Genomic DNA, 16,051 nt, shown 5'->3' on the forward strand with positions numbered 1-16,051 from the left:
CGATTCACCAGTCCATCCATATTATGATCCAGGATCTTTCATGTTATCCACACATTTACTATTTACAAAGACAAAACCCATTCTTCTTTTTTTTTTTTTTTTTTGCTTTTCCACTAGTGAGTGTCTGCCTGTCTCGCTGGCTCGCTGGTGCTAACATTGCTTTAGATTGCTTTCACTGATTTTTTTTTTCTTATTTTTACTTTCAGTTTAACACCAAATAAAGTCAAACCAAATGCTTACTCAGAATGACCAAACAGCTCCCACCAGCACCGTTTAATAAGCTGCACGGGAACCGTGAAAGCGAGAGCAACAGATCTCGAAAAAGACTGGTTGTATTGTGCTGTGTCATTGTCTTTTACACTGGTCTTGCATGAGGTTTTGGCGATACACACTGGTCAATATCTGCAATATGCACACTGAGACAGAGAGACCAACACTCACAGACGACAAGAACTCGGAGTAATGTGAAGCTACTGACCACTGCAGTCAATCCATTCTCTACTGCAGATGCCAAGAATTCCTTATTAAATCCAGGTTCAACATCCTGTTTTACAGAGTAGATTACATGTGGGTCTATTGCAAAAAAAAAAGTTAATAAGTAACTAGTCATTTCTGTGTTGTATTCAAAATCCCACTCCATTTTCATTTTCCCTTCTTTTCTTTTTGTTATTTTAACTGTCAAGATGCCAAGCTCCACCAAATCTGAAATCACATGATTGCAGGGCATTGTGCTTTGAGGCTTAGCAGTATGGCATAGGTATATATGTTAGACATTTAATGTTTAATGTATCTAACAATAAATGGAAGTCCACTGACTCGATGATCTGTTGAAAGATCATCCATGAATCCATCAAAAATAGAGCTTTCATTCTTCGATTCAAACTTCATTTGAGGAAAAAAAAAAAAAAAACACCCACCAAGCACATTTGCCCACTCATCCAAATACCAAAGGTTATATAGCCTTTCTCAGTGCACATCTGACTTGGATAGAAAGCAAAAAGGAATTTTGGTGGGTTAAGTACCTATAAGGGTTCTTCGTAAGTGTACCGCAAGTTGGTTAGAGGAACAGACGACCTCCTGTTAAGTCTGTTAAGTGTTGTCTTCCACTCCCGAATGACACCTCAATAGATCACCAATACTCCCTGGATAAATGTCATATGATACTGTGAGAAGTTTATCACATTTTGAAATGATAAGACATCATTCAGTTGGCTCTAAAGTTTTACAGTACATTGTTATCACCATTATCATTATTGTTATATTATCATCATCATTATTATTATTACTTGTCATTATTATTATGAGGATTATTGTAAACAGTGGTTTATCTGTAATCACACATCTTTCTTTGACACATATTACAACCTCCAATGTATGAAGTATGTAACCACAACTGTCAAAGTTACACACAGAGTTAAGTCAAGTATAATTCTGTCCACAGATGGACATGGACTTTGGACAAGAAAGTGCCTCCTTAAGCAAGAGTCTGTCAGTTTAAGATTATGAATAGGTTTGAACTATACATAAGAATTTGACCTTGCAAAGTGTCATTTTGACAAATATATGAAATATTGCATTTCTTTCTTTCTTTCTTTTTTAAAGGTAAACTTAGTTGTGCATGTGAATGTATGAAGACACTGACATACATGAACTACGTTAATGCCAGAACATGATTTGGGAAACACACTGAGAAGGTTAGCAATGTTGAGATAGTTGGCAATCACATCAAACATTTTGTCATCCATGGGTTTCATTTCAAAAATAGCTTTTGTGTCCTTTTTTTGTTTGTTTGTTTTGTTTTTGCTTTTTTTTTAAGGTTTGCTAGTTTGTTTTGTTGACACGTTCACAATTATTTTCATGCTTTGTCCCCACTGCAAATAATAAGGTGCCACCACACCGAGGTGCCACAAATACTGTTAGAATGTAGAATAGCTCTGTACAATAAGGGCACGCCATGGGAGATTGTTCAAAAATAATACTTTGAACTTAAAAAAAAAAAAACTGAATCAAGCTCAACAACTAATTTTGCATTTACTTACAATATCACATTTACAAATAAAAGCATTTGCATACCATAAATTTCATTGACTGAAACGATTGGAAAAATAAAAGTTTTCTTTCAAGACCGACAAAATATGGGTCATTGTTTTCGCTAATATCACTGTTCATACAATGAACCACGTGTTGACAAAAGCAGATTAGCTCGATCTCGCTTCTCAATCCTAATTGGTCAAATGATGATACAGCTTTCAGTCTTTTATTCATTTGAGAAATAATTTTTGAAGTTTTGAAATTGGGATCTCTAGATTTATGTTAATCCGCACACAGTCTACGGCAGGGGACTGCACTAAACAGTATTTCTCAAAATACTGTGTCAACACTAATGTTTGGCACTATGTCTACATTTAGTTTTGGTCAGAGTAGTTTTTTGGCATTTATACTTAGAAAAAAAAAATCACTCCAATTTGGATTGTTTATCTCTATAACAGCAAAAAAGTACTTTGTAACATTCAGATTTTCTTTTTCACACGGTTAAGGCGTTTTTTTTTGTTTTGTTTTTTTTTACAATAATGTTAGACGGATATTTTATTTGAGCAAAAGTACCAGTGATTAGATTTTTTCCCTCCTGTTTTGTTTTGTTTTGTTTATTTTTAGTATCATTGCATTTCTCTCCCGTCGCATACCTCAGTGATTGTGGGTATACTGTAGTTGTTAAGTCTCTTTTTAAAACGACAGACAGTGATTTCCCATTCATTTACATCAAAGTAGTTTAAAGGCTGGTGATTTCCAGTGACATTCAAAAAAAGAGCAGAAGATACTGTCACATTGTCACAAACCAGCCTCTGGCACTCTCTCGCTTGCGTGGTCTCATTTATTGGCTAAATGCAGAAAGGGTAGTAGGGAGGGCTCGGGGAGGGGGTTGTTGGAGAAGGTGGGAAGGGAGGGGGGTATTGAGAGACATACAACAACTCTGTAAGAAATATGTACTCAACGCCAGGTGGGGACAGTCTTCATGAAGTGGCTGAAGTCTGAGCAGGACAGTTCTTGCACCACCCCCAGCCCCACCCACCCCTGCCATTTGAGATATTCGTTGGACGTGGGCTGCCTCCTGGTGCAGCCGTGAAGCTTCCTTTTCCTGGCTGCGACGCTGGATCACGACGACGGCACGCCGTTGACAGTGTTGGTTTCTGTGCTGGCACTGTCCCTGATGGGGAGGACACCAGAGTCTATGGGTGAGGAGACGGTGCAGTCCATTAGGGAGGAGGGGGTTGCTTCTGTGGAGCCTGAATCCGTGATGGAAGTTGGTACTGAATCTAACATGAGGGAAGCAGCCGAATCTGGTTCAGTGTCTGTGACAGTCAGAGCGACTGACTCTGGAGTGGAGCTGCGCACAATGTCTGTGATGGGGAGAATGGTAGGAGACGAGTGGGCAGCGGCGCTGACAGTACCTATGACGGGGGGAGTGGGGGAGTCCTGTGAGGGCGAATGGCCTGAGTCAATGGGTGGAGGTGGAGTGGGTGAAGGTGGTACAGTGACTAGGCTGGGGGGAGGAGGAGCTATATCATTGACACAGGGAGAGGTAGAGTCTAACTGTGGCGGTTGGGAGTCTATAACAGGAGGTACGGGGGAGTCTCTAGTTGAGGGAGGACATGTAGAGTCATCTACTATTTCTAACTGGATGGGAATGTCAGAGTGTGTGCTCACAGAGGGTGGAGGGTCAGCGGAAATGTTGCAGTCCGTCATAGGGACAGGAGAGGGAGCAGGGGAGTCGTCGGCCGCAGTAGCGGGGGCTGAAGTGGCCTGAGCGTCCTCTGACGAGGTCGGGTCAAGTTTCAGGGAGATGTCGTCCACGTCGTTACTCAGGGGGTGCGGGGACTCTAGCATGGAGCTGGGTGGAGGCTCGATGATGGGTGTGGTGCAGATCAGTAAGGAGGAGGGCGGAGTTTGAGGAACGGGGGTAACGGAAGAGTCCGGTGGAGGTTCAGGGGTAGCGGCTGGTTCTTTTGTCGGAGACGGGCCGATGTCGTTCATCTCGGGAAGACCGGGGTCCTGGGCTGCTGCTGGAGGTTCGTCTGCGTCCGCTAGAAGTGGGTCTGTGATGCTGGGGGGAGCTTTGTGTAAAGGAGTGGAAGACAGCAAGTGCTCTTTGCTGGCGTGTATTATGCCGTCTTTAGCCAACGCTGTGATGGGGGTCGTGGTTAAGGATGAGACTGACTGACCGTTGGGGTCCTTAGGCTCCGGCTTGCCGGGGTGCACCTCCATGAACATGGGGGCCGATATATCTCCGACCGACGGGGCGGTCAAATCAACGGCCGAGGAGGCGGTGGAGTCCATGGTGGACACGGCGGTGGCGGCCGCCTCGTGCAGCGGCGTGTCGTGCACCCTGGTGTAGTCCCTGCTGCTCTCGGACTGAGCCAGCAGGAGGCGCTGCTCCCCGGGCTTCCTCGGGGGGAGGAGAGGTTGGCGGGTGTAGCTCTCGCCGTCGGCCAGGGTCTCGGGGAGGGGCTGGTAGCGGGTCTCCGGCAGCAGGAGGATGCAGATGATGCAGATGAGAGTGCAGCAGGCGAAGATGATGTGGTGAAGGAAATAGCCCTTCTGATTGTGGAGCTCCATGATGGGGGCAGTCAGCATGCCGAAGCCGGCGCTGGCGAGGACCAGGCCCAGACCGCCGCCCCTATGTTGGGAGACAAAAAAAACACTGTCACTTGGGAGGATTTAGGATTTATGATGGCACACACACACCTAAACCCTCCTAAACTTATAAACCAGCTGAAAAGAAAGACCACATTCAGCAGAATTAAATCAAACCTGTATATTGTTCTGCACAACCATCACCTAAATCAGTTCTGAAAAGGGAAGCTGCTCTGTGCTCTCTCTTGACGTATGGCTGCCATTTTCTCAAACAGCAGCAGAGAGTGCTGCAGTACTGCCAAACGCCCTCCTCCACATGCAGTCTCATTCCCTTCCTGCCGTTGCTTAAACTCACCACCAAATGGAGCCCTTGGAGCGCTGTCAGCAGAACAACCCCCCCCTCCTCCTTACATAACCCTAGATAATGAACCTTCCAGTGCTGTGTCATATATTCTCAGAGGGTATGGCTAATTTGTACAAGACGTGGATTACATTTGACACTGAACTGTGAGACTCTGTTGTTTTCCAGCAGCTCAATGATTTCATACCCGGCCTTTAACAAGAGGAGGAGCAGCTGATCCATCTGTAGGAACATGTAATGACAACCAACCTCTGTAATGTCTGAATTACCTGTTAGTAAGGTGTGAAAAAAAGGTGTAAAGTTTACACCTGATTTATTTTTCTTATTACATGCAGATTTATGACATGTATAGTTCCCTCACACGAGGAGTTGATAAAGCATGCTATGCATAAAAGAAACACACAATTTACTCTTAACGAGAGTAAAACGTTTTTAAAATGTCACCCTTCTCTCTCTGGCGGTGGGGTCCTTACCTGATCACAGTGGGTGTGATCTCAGCACAGAAGAAGATGCTCAGGTTGCTGACTGCGTGGGAGGAAAACATGCCGATGATGGAGAAGGCGGTGGAGAAGTTGTCTCTCAGCTTACCTTCCTTATCTGCAGACAAAGCAGGAGACATGCACATGCAGAAATAAGACTAGAGTGTTCAGGGGGGAAGAAAAGGTCTGCTTTACAGACTGTTTTTTAAGTAACACGTCATATTTGAAACATTACAATGCATTACTGTTTATTATGTGTTTTAATGCCGATATAGCAGCATTTCTTATTTATTAACACCATGAGAGGAAAACAATGGAATCATTTTTGCTCAAATTTACCAAAATGCTAAAAATTAAGGATTAACGGAGGCTAAAAAGTTTCCAGTCACTCATATGAAGCTTAATTTCTTGAATCATGTGACTCAGTCATAGTCTGGCTGTCATTTTGGTGTGACTTTTACAAACTCTAACAGTTTCAGAACCTGAATTTTTAAGACATCATCACTATTACTTCCTTAGAAACTTAAAAACTTTCTCACCAGTCTTGTGCCAAAAAAACTATGGCCAATTTGGCCAGCACAACTATGATTTTGGTTTCCCAGTAGTGCTAATAATTATTTTAAAGAGTTACAGAGGGGCAGGCTCGCAAAAAGTCTACACAGACCCCATTCAGGTTTAAATATGGTTTGAATATAAACTATCTTCACTTTGTTACTTTTAAAAATGAACAAGACATGTTGAAGATGGCACAGAGAGGATCAGAAGAGGCTGCTCTGTGATCAGCTCTTGCTTCCCACAGGGGGCAGTCTGGCAGATTAGTGTGGAGAGAATAAAGAGATTGATAAACAGAGGTGAAGGGGTTGATATCCACAGCTCCATGACAAAGGGGCTCAAACTCCTTAACACAAAGGGACTAAATAAGTGTAAAGCTCGTCATAATTACATCTAGGGCTTCATTAGCAGGTCTCTGCAGGGCTTGTGCTTCGCTTAATGAAATGCTGCAGAAAATCTGAATGCGGCACATTTTGTGAAACCTCATCAAGATAATGCAGCAACCTAAGTGATGCGATGGAGTCGTGGTGGAAGATGATACAATTCACACGTACCGTCTATATTCAGATGGACACTGTACTTCCCCAGCACTAGAAGAGAATTAAAGACACCATCAGAGATGGGGGGGAAAAAAAACACTAAACATCTATGTCAAACATTACAAAGAAAAACACGCACATGTTGCACAAAAAAAAACATCATCAACAGTGTCACAAAACAAACAGTTTCGACTTGGAACATGAAACGTGAGCATAACCTTGATGTGTTGACTCAGGTTAAACATTAATTCTGGCTTGTTTGTAACTGAATACGCCGACATGTGTACTGTTTTGATCATCGAGAGCACTTCTTGGAACACATTGACTAAAACGGCAACTTGTAATCGTGTTCGGCCACTCCATTACAGACAACTAAAAGGTAACTATGTTCTGACATAATCCACTCACAGTGATGAATGTGAGCTTTTACAGCAGGAGGCAGAAGACTTCAAACGTGACGATAGCTGCACTCAACTGAATTTGTCTGTGACAAAACATGCATATCCTTATTTTCTCTACTCAGCAGATTGTTTGACAGATTAATGGAAGATGCTCTTTGTATTGTTTTGTATCCTCACTTATCAGTGATCCCATTAAAAGACCAGTGCATTAGTCTTTATCAATATTTTCACTGTCGCTGACACCTCAGAATTCTTTTTTTCCACAATTTAAAATTTTTACATCACCACTAAATTTGAATAATTTGAACTATGCATGTGCTTGTATCTTACAAGCAGTTGTAAAGTTCAAAACAGGAAGTTGAGGTTTTAAGAGGAGTTAGACGCTGATCTTTTTCTTAGCCCAACCAGGATAGGTGATTGTTTTTCTAAATCATGCCTCTAAACGAAGCCACTCGCCTACTGGCACAAGCTTAAAATTGAGCACACAGACATGAGAGTGGTATTGATCTTCTCGTATAACTTTCAGCAAGAAAGCAAGGAAGTCCATTTCCCAAAATGCCGAGCTGTTTCTTTAATGCAAACAAGGACGCTTTGAGAATTGGGAGAATTCTGTTTCTTCGATTTCTTCTCGCTCTCAAAATATTAATAATAAACTCCACAAGCTACATCACAGTTGTATCGCTCCTCCAGAATAAGAATTTGACAAGTGTTAATCCATTATGTACTCACAGTTGAGCAGACCCAGCTGCAGCAGTGATGCCAGGGCAGTGATGATCATGAACATTAGAAGGCCACCCCGCCGCCCCATCAAACCAACTGCCGGGCACAGCGCCATGCAGGATGCCACCGCAATGCCCGCCATGGTGTAATAATCTGCATAGAAGTTATGGAATATGGTGGTTTCCTGGGCATCGTGGTCCATTATGCTACGAGCAAAGCAGTGGTGGATCCCATAGCCTGTTAGCCTGAATACACAACACACAGACAGAGGGAGAAGTTGTCAGGTAAAAACAAGGACGTTATCAGAGACTGCGGTGGTTTTATCAAGGGATACTGGGCAGAGGATGTTGGAGGAAACAAGTGAGGAAAAAGAGAAAAATGAAGTACACAAGGGGAGGAGATAATAAGAGCAGGGGAAGTAGACACAAACATGTAAAAGTTGAGGAGTGTGGGTGGAGAGAGAATATTATGTTTGCTCATCTCAGAAAACTGCACAGATGCAAACATTGGCTTATTGACACAAAAGGCATACACCCCACATGCTCACACACACACACACACACACACTCACACAGACAAAAAAAAAAAAAAAAAAGCAAGCAAACACTCACACCCTTTCTCCAGGCTGTCTAATGTTTCCTAAGGACACAGCTCATGTAAAATTTATGCTGACTTGGGGAGTCAGGGACACTGGGTCTGCCTAACTACGGCTGAGGTCTCAGATGGAGAGAAGAGGAGAGATCCCACTGGAGATGAAAAGAGAGAGCAGCAAGGACAAAAGCATTGAGGTCCACTGATCAATGCTGTATCGAGCCTCCAGGTTAATAGTGGCTTTTTAAATGTACAAAATGGCGTGCCTGACTGGCATTGGCTCGCCCTACACACACATAACAAACATGCACACACACACATACACACACACACACACACACACAAACACACATTTCCTGTCTGTTTTTCCAACCTTCCCACATGACATTCCCTTCTTGTCACACAATTGTCCAAACAGTTTTGTAGGTACTAACACGTAAGGCAAACACTTACGAGTTGACGCAGAGCACGACAATATTCTTCCATAGGTTTCTGGTCCCGACCATTTTCACAATGCACGTCTTCTTGGGTTTCTTCTGAAGTGCTCTTTGCAGTTCTGGAAACAAACAAACAGATTAATCTTAGAGCCGGGCCTATGTGTGACTTTGGTGACTGATATTAATAGAAAAGTTACTTATTTCTAGTTGTTCACTCGAGCGATGCAAAGAATGATCCTTCTGAATGGTTTAAAGAGTTAATATCTGTCTAGGTCTCTGCTAGCTTTACTACGGATAATTAGGGGTGAACATATTTTTCTTTCCCACAATATATAATCTATGTTTGTCTTGACTGCTATCGTAGTATGTGTACCAAAACTGGCAAACTAGTTGAAGAACAGCTGTTACAATATCTATCAACAGGATATTTATAGTATGAGACAATAACAACAACAGCAATATAATTTTAAATAGAAATTTAAGTAAGATCACAAATATATATAGATGCTGAAATATCAGTGATAAATAAATACAGGACAACAAACACATTACTACACATAACACATATTAAACTTAAATTATGAAACAATTTATGTATAAGTATTGTCTACAACTGTTCCAATATATCTGTAACAAATAAATAATATATGATATGAGCTAATATACTGTATAGCATCCTGGTGATACAGTGCTGGCTGAGCCGTAATTAATATAATGTCAGACTGAGTTTTCAGATGAAAGTTTGACAGCAGTCTGGCTCTTCAACCAGTCAAACAGGGATGCCCCTGATTTATTTCAACCACAGGAAAATCCCATATGTATTTTTAATGAGCATGTTTCATCCCACATCATTGCTCTGCTGTAGCTGTGAGACAGGTATGACAATGCTCACAGAGGAACAGGAACAGCTCCTGACATTGCCACACCCCTCTGAGCTGTGGGTGATACGTGACACCGCACGCGGTGGTTGTTTTGGTATCGGAGTGCGGGTTGCCACAGAAACACACCTCTGCTTTGCGGTACTGTTCTGCTCATGTTGACTCAGGCATGTGACGGCATTCCACACCGCTGCCTCAAGGTTATCTCTGACTGTATGGCTCAGGCCTTCCAGTGATACCCTGGCCGATCTACAAACCTCTGAGTAAGACAATCCCAACTGAGATCTATGCAAATTACTCTGCTCGCTTCCTAAAGATGATCTAATGAGTAGTTACATGTGTGTGTGTGAAAACATTCCTCAGCTCTTCCTCTAGGCAGCAGCGCAGAGTCGGTGCCCAGCATTATATTTAGAGCTCAGCACCGAAGACAAAAAGTAGGAAATATTATCATAAGGGCTGGGGACAGCCAGTTACTATAAAAACAAGATAGGATAAATTAATGTCTACGGCAATGTACTCTTCTCAAATGCTGCATCAGCACACAGTCTCTGAGTTCTGAAAAAGTGCAGTCAATTTCACACTGAGTGGTTTCTCTTTAAGCCTTTTCTCGGCAGTAACATATTGATAATTACAGAAAAGCAATAGCAGGTAAAAAACTGAAAAAGGGCATGCCACACACTAAAGCGCCGTCAAAGCGTGAATACAAACTCAAAGTTCCGTAACATTCGACAACAGCACAGCTCCTCCTCCCTGCTTTTTGCCTCTGACAGGTTGTCTGAACAAAGCCATTAACAGTTAACCCCAGGGTCAAAGTGTGTGACCTGCGTCCATCTGCTGTCTGCACACCGCCATGTCAGCCCTCATGTCCACCCATCCGGGCTATAATGAAATTAATGAACGTTCTAGAGTGTCATAATGTAATGCTCAACACCCACTGCTACCTCTGGGGTGGCATGTTACTATGGTAACAAGACAGGAATTACATATAACCTTGTCAATCCTACTTATTTAGGGAAGCACAGATGGGGACACTTCTAAAAAATCATGCCCTACAAAAAATAAAGACAAATATGCATCAAAGATATAAAGACACAATCACTAACTAACTAACTAACTAAACACTTTAAATAAAATTGTATATTATAAATGCATATAGGCCTAATAATCACAAAGAGTTGGCTGAAAAGCAGCCTTTCAATGCTTATTTCTTCAAACTTAACATCAGTGCATATGTTACCTGTGAGGATATTATCTGTGTCAAGCTCCATGTTCACTCGGTTTTTCTGTGCTATGTATCCCATGATCCACTTGGAGCGGCAGTACTGCTGAGTGGCCAGCAACCAACGCAGTGACTCAGGGAAGATCCTGTCAGAAAAGACGGGGGATGTCCTTGTTAATAAGGCATGGAAAATGACTCAGAATGAAACAAAGACCATTTGAAATCTCACTTTGTCAGTGTAAACGTTGTAAAATCTTACTTTTGTTACCCGGCACACCATTTCAATACCATGCCATTTAAATGCAGACAAACATTATAAATTGCACTTTGAACAGGAAATTAGCCCTGATTTCATTTGCAACACTCTATTATCTTCTAGTAGTATTGGGTTACGTTGCGCACATTCCTCTCAGTTGTTAGGTTTCTCCTTGCACGACATGTTGAATTCCAGATAGGCGTTAGAAACAATGCCACATCTCTCAGCTGGTTGAATTTCTCTGGAACAGCTGTGTATGACGTGTAAGTGCTGGTTTCGCAGTCTTGCACCATTGTGGTTTGTGACTGTTTCCACAAATCAGCAATAAACTTGGATCGCCCACAGTGTTGACTTGCTCAGCCCAATCAGCTATGATATTTGCAGAGTCAGAGACTTCATTGGCAATGAGTACAATTTGTGCCCATAAAGGCTGTCTACTTTAATCAACACAGTGGAGATGGGTCCATACTACACTTGTGATGGCTGTACAAAGGCCTGCAAATGTATTGGTCTGTCAGCAGTGTACATGGACTTATAAGAGTGTAGAAAAACTCCACAGTGTTGCAAATAAAAGCTTGCCCTGCACTTTACAGGTCAAGTTCACTGTGAGATATCCAGTGATTTCTGTGAGAAATATCAATGCCACAACCTGCTTCATGCCCTTGAGTTCTGTTGAACGTTTTTCTTCCAACCAGTAGGGCTATAATTGAACCACAGCAGAAAGCAAATAGTTACAACGCTTAGAGCTCAGCTGCCTACACATACAGTGGCAAGATAAAGTGTATAAACCCTTTGGATTTGCCTAGTTTTCTGCAAAAATTGGCCATAAAAGGTGGTGTGCTCTTCATCTGTAGTGGGGAAAATAAGTATTTGATCCCCTGCTGATTTCATAACCCCCCCCCCCTCCCCAAGATTGTAGAATGGACTACAAAATCATCAGCAAGAAGGTTGGTGAGACAGAGACCACTGTTGGTGCAATTATTCCAAAGTGGTATTAATCGCCCTCGCTGTGGAGCTCCATGCAAGATCTCACCTCATGGGGTAAAAATAAAAATAAGAAAGGTTTGTGATCAGTCTAAAACTACACAGAAGGAGCTTGTAAATGATGTAAAGGCTGCAGGGATGACAGTTGCCAAGAAAACAATTGGTAACACACTTCACTGTGGCAGGAATGTGGCAGTGCCACAGGACTGTGGCAGGACCTTGCAGTGCCTGCACACTGAAGATAGGTCGTGGATGGGTCTTTCAGCATGATAATAACCCAAACTGTGCAGCCAAAGTAACTAGAGTGACTCAAGAAGAAGCAAAATAAGGTCATGGAGTGGCCGAGTCAGTCTCCAGACCTTAATCCTATAGAAAATCTGTGGAGGGAGCTGAAACTTTGAGTTGTTAAGCAATAGCCTCGAAACCTTCAGGATTGGGAGAGGATCTGTAAAGACCAAAATCACTCCTGATATGTGAACAAACCTGGTGACCAACTACAAGAAACGTCTGACCTCAGTACTTGATGGAGGAGGAAGTCTTGTTGGCAAGCACATAGTCAAGTTTTGTTTAGGGATGAAATACTTACTTCAGTCAATCAAATTCAAATTAATTTATAACCTTATATGATGTGTTTTTTCTGGATTTTCTGTTGATATTTTCTCTCAGTCTGTAAAAATAAACCTACCATAAAAATGATAGACCTTCCATTTCTTTGTGAGGCCCAAACTTAAAAATGATTCTTTTCCCCACTGTAAGTCACAAGTGTAGACAAATGCAATATGTTTGAGCTAATATCACAATGAAGTTACAGTTTTTTGTGTGTTTACTGAGCACACCAATTAAAAATTTCCCAGGGCAGGTGGAAAAAGTAAGTAAACCTTTGGATCTAATTAGCGGCCAAACCCCCTTTGACAACAATAACCTCAAACAAACGCTTCCAGTAGCCGCTGAGAGGAATTTCGGACAATTCTTCCTACAGACCTGCTTGATGGTGAGCTGTCAAAGCCCAAACTCAATATAATGATACTTGCTCATCCCAGCTTCACCTATGGAATGATGACGGTGGTGTTTCTACACCAAACAAAGTGCTGCGTGTTCTTCCCTAACAAGTCAACTTTAGTTTCATCAGTCAACAAATCATTTTCCAAGTAGCATTGAAGGTGTTTTTCAGGCATGAGCTACTTCCTTTGTGATGTCCTTGCCATCGATACATGCTCCATGCAACCATCCTCATGATTTGTGTATGTCAGGGTCATGAACAGAAATGTTAACCAGCTCCATTGATTTCTTGAAGACTTTAGCTGTTGTACCTTATCAATCATTCTGCTTTGTGCCTGTAGACTAATCTTAGCTGGATGTTTACTTCTAGGAACAATAGACATGTTTGCATTTATGTAATATCTAAACATTGAGATGATTTTGAAACCCTGTGGTTTATGTAAACTACCAACTTGATAGTACGAGAGCTCTTTTTCGGGAGTCCTGGTTCACACCAGCAGATGCTTTTAGTGAATTCCATATGTGTTTTATAATTGAAAGTATAGCTCTAACCCACACCTCCTAAAAAAGAATCACTCATTCATCAGTATAACAGTGACTAATGTCTATGACTCTGCCTGAGGCATCTGACTCCTGCACTGTATCATCCCACTCCTGTGGAAAATCCCCATCAATACCCCATTGGGTCTGTTCTGTGTCCCATACTGATTAAAGGGCTGTACTGTATATCACCATTATTGATGTGTAATCCGTTTCGTTACTTTTGATCGTTTCCGAGTGAAACCCCACTTTGTTCTTCAGGTACACAATGGAAGAAAGCTAAGGTCTTACAGTAGATACACTGATAAAATCTGTATTCTTGGATTTCTTCTGCTGACTAACAGCAGTGCTGTGGAGCACTGTGCTTGGTGGCAGAATAAATGGAGGGGAATACATGAGTATTTATTGCCTGGGCTTCAGTAAAAGAGACTGCAGTCACAGTAGAGGTCACTGCAAATGAGTTAACAAAAGACGTTACATTTAATTCAGCTGGGAATCCACGGCTGGAAAATGTCCTTGGAGGCCAGGCTTTCTCCACCTCCTTGTTGATAACATTTCACTGTGTGAGAGCATCTCTGTCTTAACAAGGTTTTATCCAGAGTGTAAAAACAATGAATACTTTAAGTGTAGATTTTTTACTGCAGGTGTAACCACATATTTAACCACTGAGAGGCTTGTGTAGGATTTAAAAACACCTTTTTAAGGGTTAAGGTTTTAAACAAGACAGGTCTGGGTCATGGTGCAGCAGGTGCTCGAGTCTTTTCCTTACCAGATGTAGGACAGCATCAGCAGCAGTGGGCAGATGATAACAGCTTGAAGTACCTGCCAGTCACCACAGAGGTAGGCCACCCCAGGCATCAGCAGCTGACCACCCAACACCACGAAGTTGGCCACCATGGTCATGGAAAAGCGCCATCCTGGCAGGCACAGCTCGATCCCTGAGAGGTGGAACACAGAAAGAGAGAGGGCGCGTGTTAATTCGTTTTTCTGCAAGGGACAAAGACACACAATGGGCACGTATGACAACGGCACAAATGCCACATTTCCAAGATTTCCTGTTAATACAACACCAGGAAAAAATACATGAACAGAACACTGGATCCAAACCCTAATGTGATTTGGCCTTGTGCTGGCAGAAACAGGCCAGAACATGGCTCCTCAAGATGATGATGATGATGATGATCTCATGATGTGAGGTTTGTGTTGCTCTGGTGCATCACAGACAATTCTGTGGCTGACAAACAGTATGACTAATATTGTCCTGATACTGTGACTTTTGATACAGAGAAAACACCTTACTATGAATTAAATTTGTGCTTTAATTTCTTTGTTTTTACTAGGCAAGTGCAGGACACAGAAGACATTTTATGGACTAAGTAATGAATGTATTAGACAGATTAAAAAAAAAAAATCAATATGCCATAAGGTCGGTCAAATATAGGTCACTATTAGAGAATTTATACAAAGGGGTGAAATAAAGGCAATAAATGACTATGTACAGTTGTTGTTCAGAGACAGTAGGCTGCTGTGAGAGTGAACTAACCAGAAAGAGGTTCCTTGTACTCATTTCTCCTCTATCAGAATGGCACTGATTCATTCACCCAGTCATTAGCATGCACACCGCACTGGCAGCCAGCAACCACAGACAGTCCATCCCTTTAGTTACTGCAGTGTAGAGGAGGGCTTCACATCAAACCATAGAGAGTGGGCACTACTGTGATGCCGCTGTTCTCGCCCTGTCCAAATCTTTTGTCCTGCTTCATTCATCCCTTTTTGTTATATATCACAATTTCTTTTCTATTTTTTCCCCTTAATGGGTCTTTTCTGTTTCCTTGGAATGTGAACAGTCTCCAGATGGGTCTTTCAAGGTGACAGGGCCAGCATAATACAGTGGGTGTCGGCGGCCCCGCTTCATTCCAGTGGAAAAGACCGGAATTTCAATTAGGACTTGCCCCCTTCTGAGGACATGAATAATGCTCTCTGTTCACAGACACTATCGCAGCTGGAATGACAGAGCCAATGAGTGGAGAGCAGGGCGATGGGTGCAAGACCTGCTGAGTTTGAACCAACTAACCTCCAGACTCATTCTCTGTGTGCCGCTGGGAGCAAAGTGACGGTTCACTGGGTATGGACTACATAGGATTTGAATTCTTCGGTTATGAACGAGGCATCATGTGCACTGAACAGGCCACTGCACTGTGACGGGGGAAAAGGACATCCTGTGGCGAGCTATGTTGTCACACAGTAAGACATACTCCTCTAGCAGTACAAACTATATTATCATGTTCATGAATGTGTATCTATGAAATACGGCTACATTTTCTACACTAAACTTCAGTACAAAGTACAAGAGACTGTAGGAGGGAAAAGAGGTCTGAGCACCTTACTCCTGGTGACCCTAATCCTCCACAACCCACTAGATCAGCACTCCCACAATGCCCTGCTGCAGCCTGTGTCCTACTG

General features: G+C 42.4%; 1 protein-coding gene across 2 annotated transcripts in view; it reads right to left on the minus strand.

Annotated features, from left to right (window-relative positions):
* Positions 1–652: 652 nt before the first annotated feature.
* Positions 653–16,051, minus strand: part of LOC146971171 (solute carrier family 22 member 23-like) — a 32,844-nt gene continuing 17,445 nt past the window's right edge. The window contains exons 5-11 of one of the 2 annotated variants that reach the window (XM_085805282.1): positions 14,358–14,526; positions 10,828–10,955; positions 8,729–8,831; positions 7,694–7,929; positions 6,579–6,614; positions 5,467–5,590; positions 653–4,675 (exon numbers count right to left, since the gene is read on the minus strand). In XM_085805282.1, coding sequence (XP_085661408.1) covers positions 3,154–4,675; positions 5,467–5,590; positions 6,579–6,614; positions 7,694–7,929; positions 8,729–8,831; positions 10,828–10,955; positions 14,358–14,526 — 2,318 coding nt within the window. In that variant the 3' untranslated portion in view covers positions 653–3,153. Of the gene's footprint in view, positions 4,676–5,466; positions 5,591–6,572; positions 6,615–7,693; positions 7,930–8,728; positions 8,832–10,827; positions 10,956–14,357; positions 14,527–16,051 lie in introns of both variants that reach the window. The other variant, XM_085805283.1, reaches the window with a different exon arrangement.

Source organism: Trachurus japonicus, chromosome 17 (assembly GCF_045865225.1).
Source record: "Trachurus japonicus isolate A0001 chromosome 17, Traja_1.0".
NCBI classification, from domain to species: domain Eukaryota; kingdom Metazoa; phylum Chordata; class Actinopteri; order Carangiformes; family Carangidae; genus Trachurus; species Trachurus japonicus.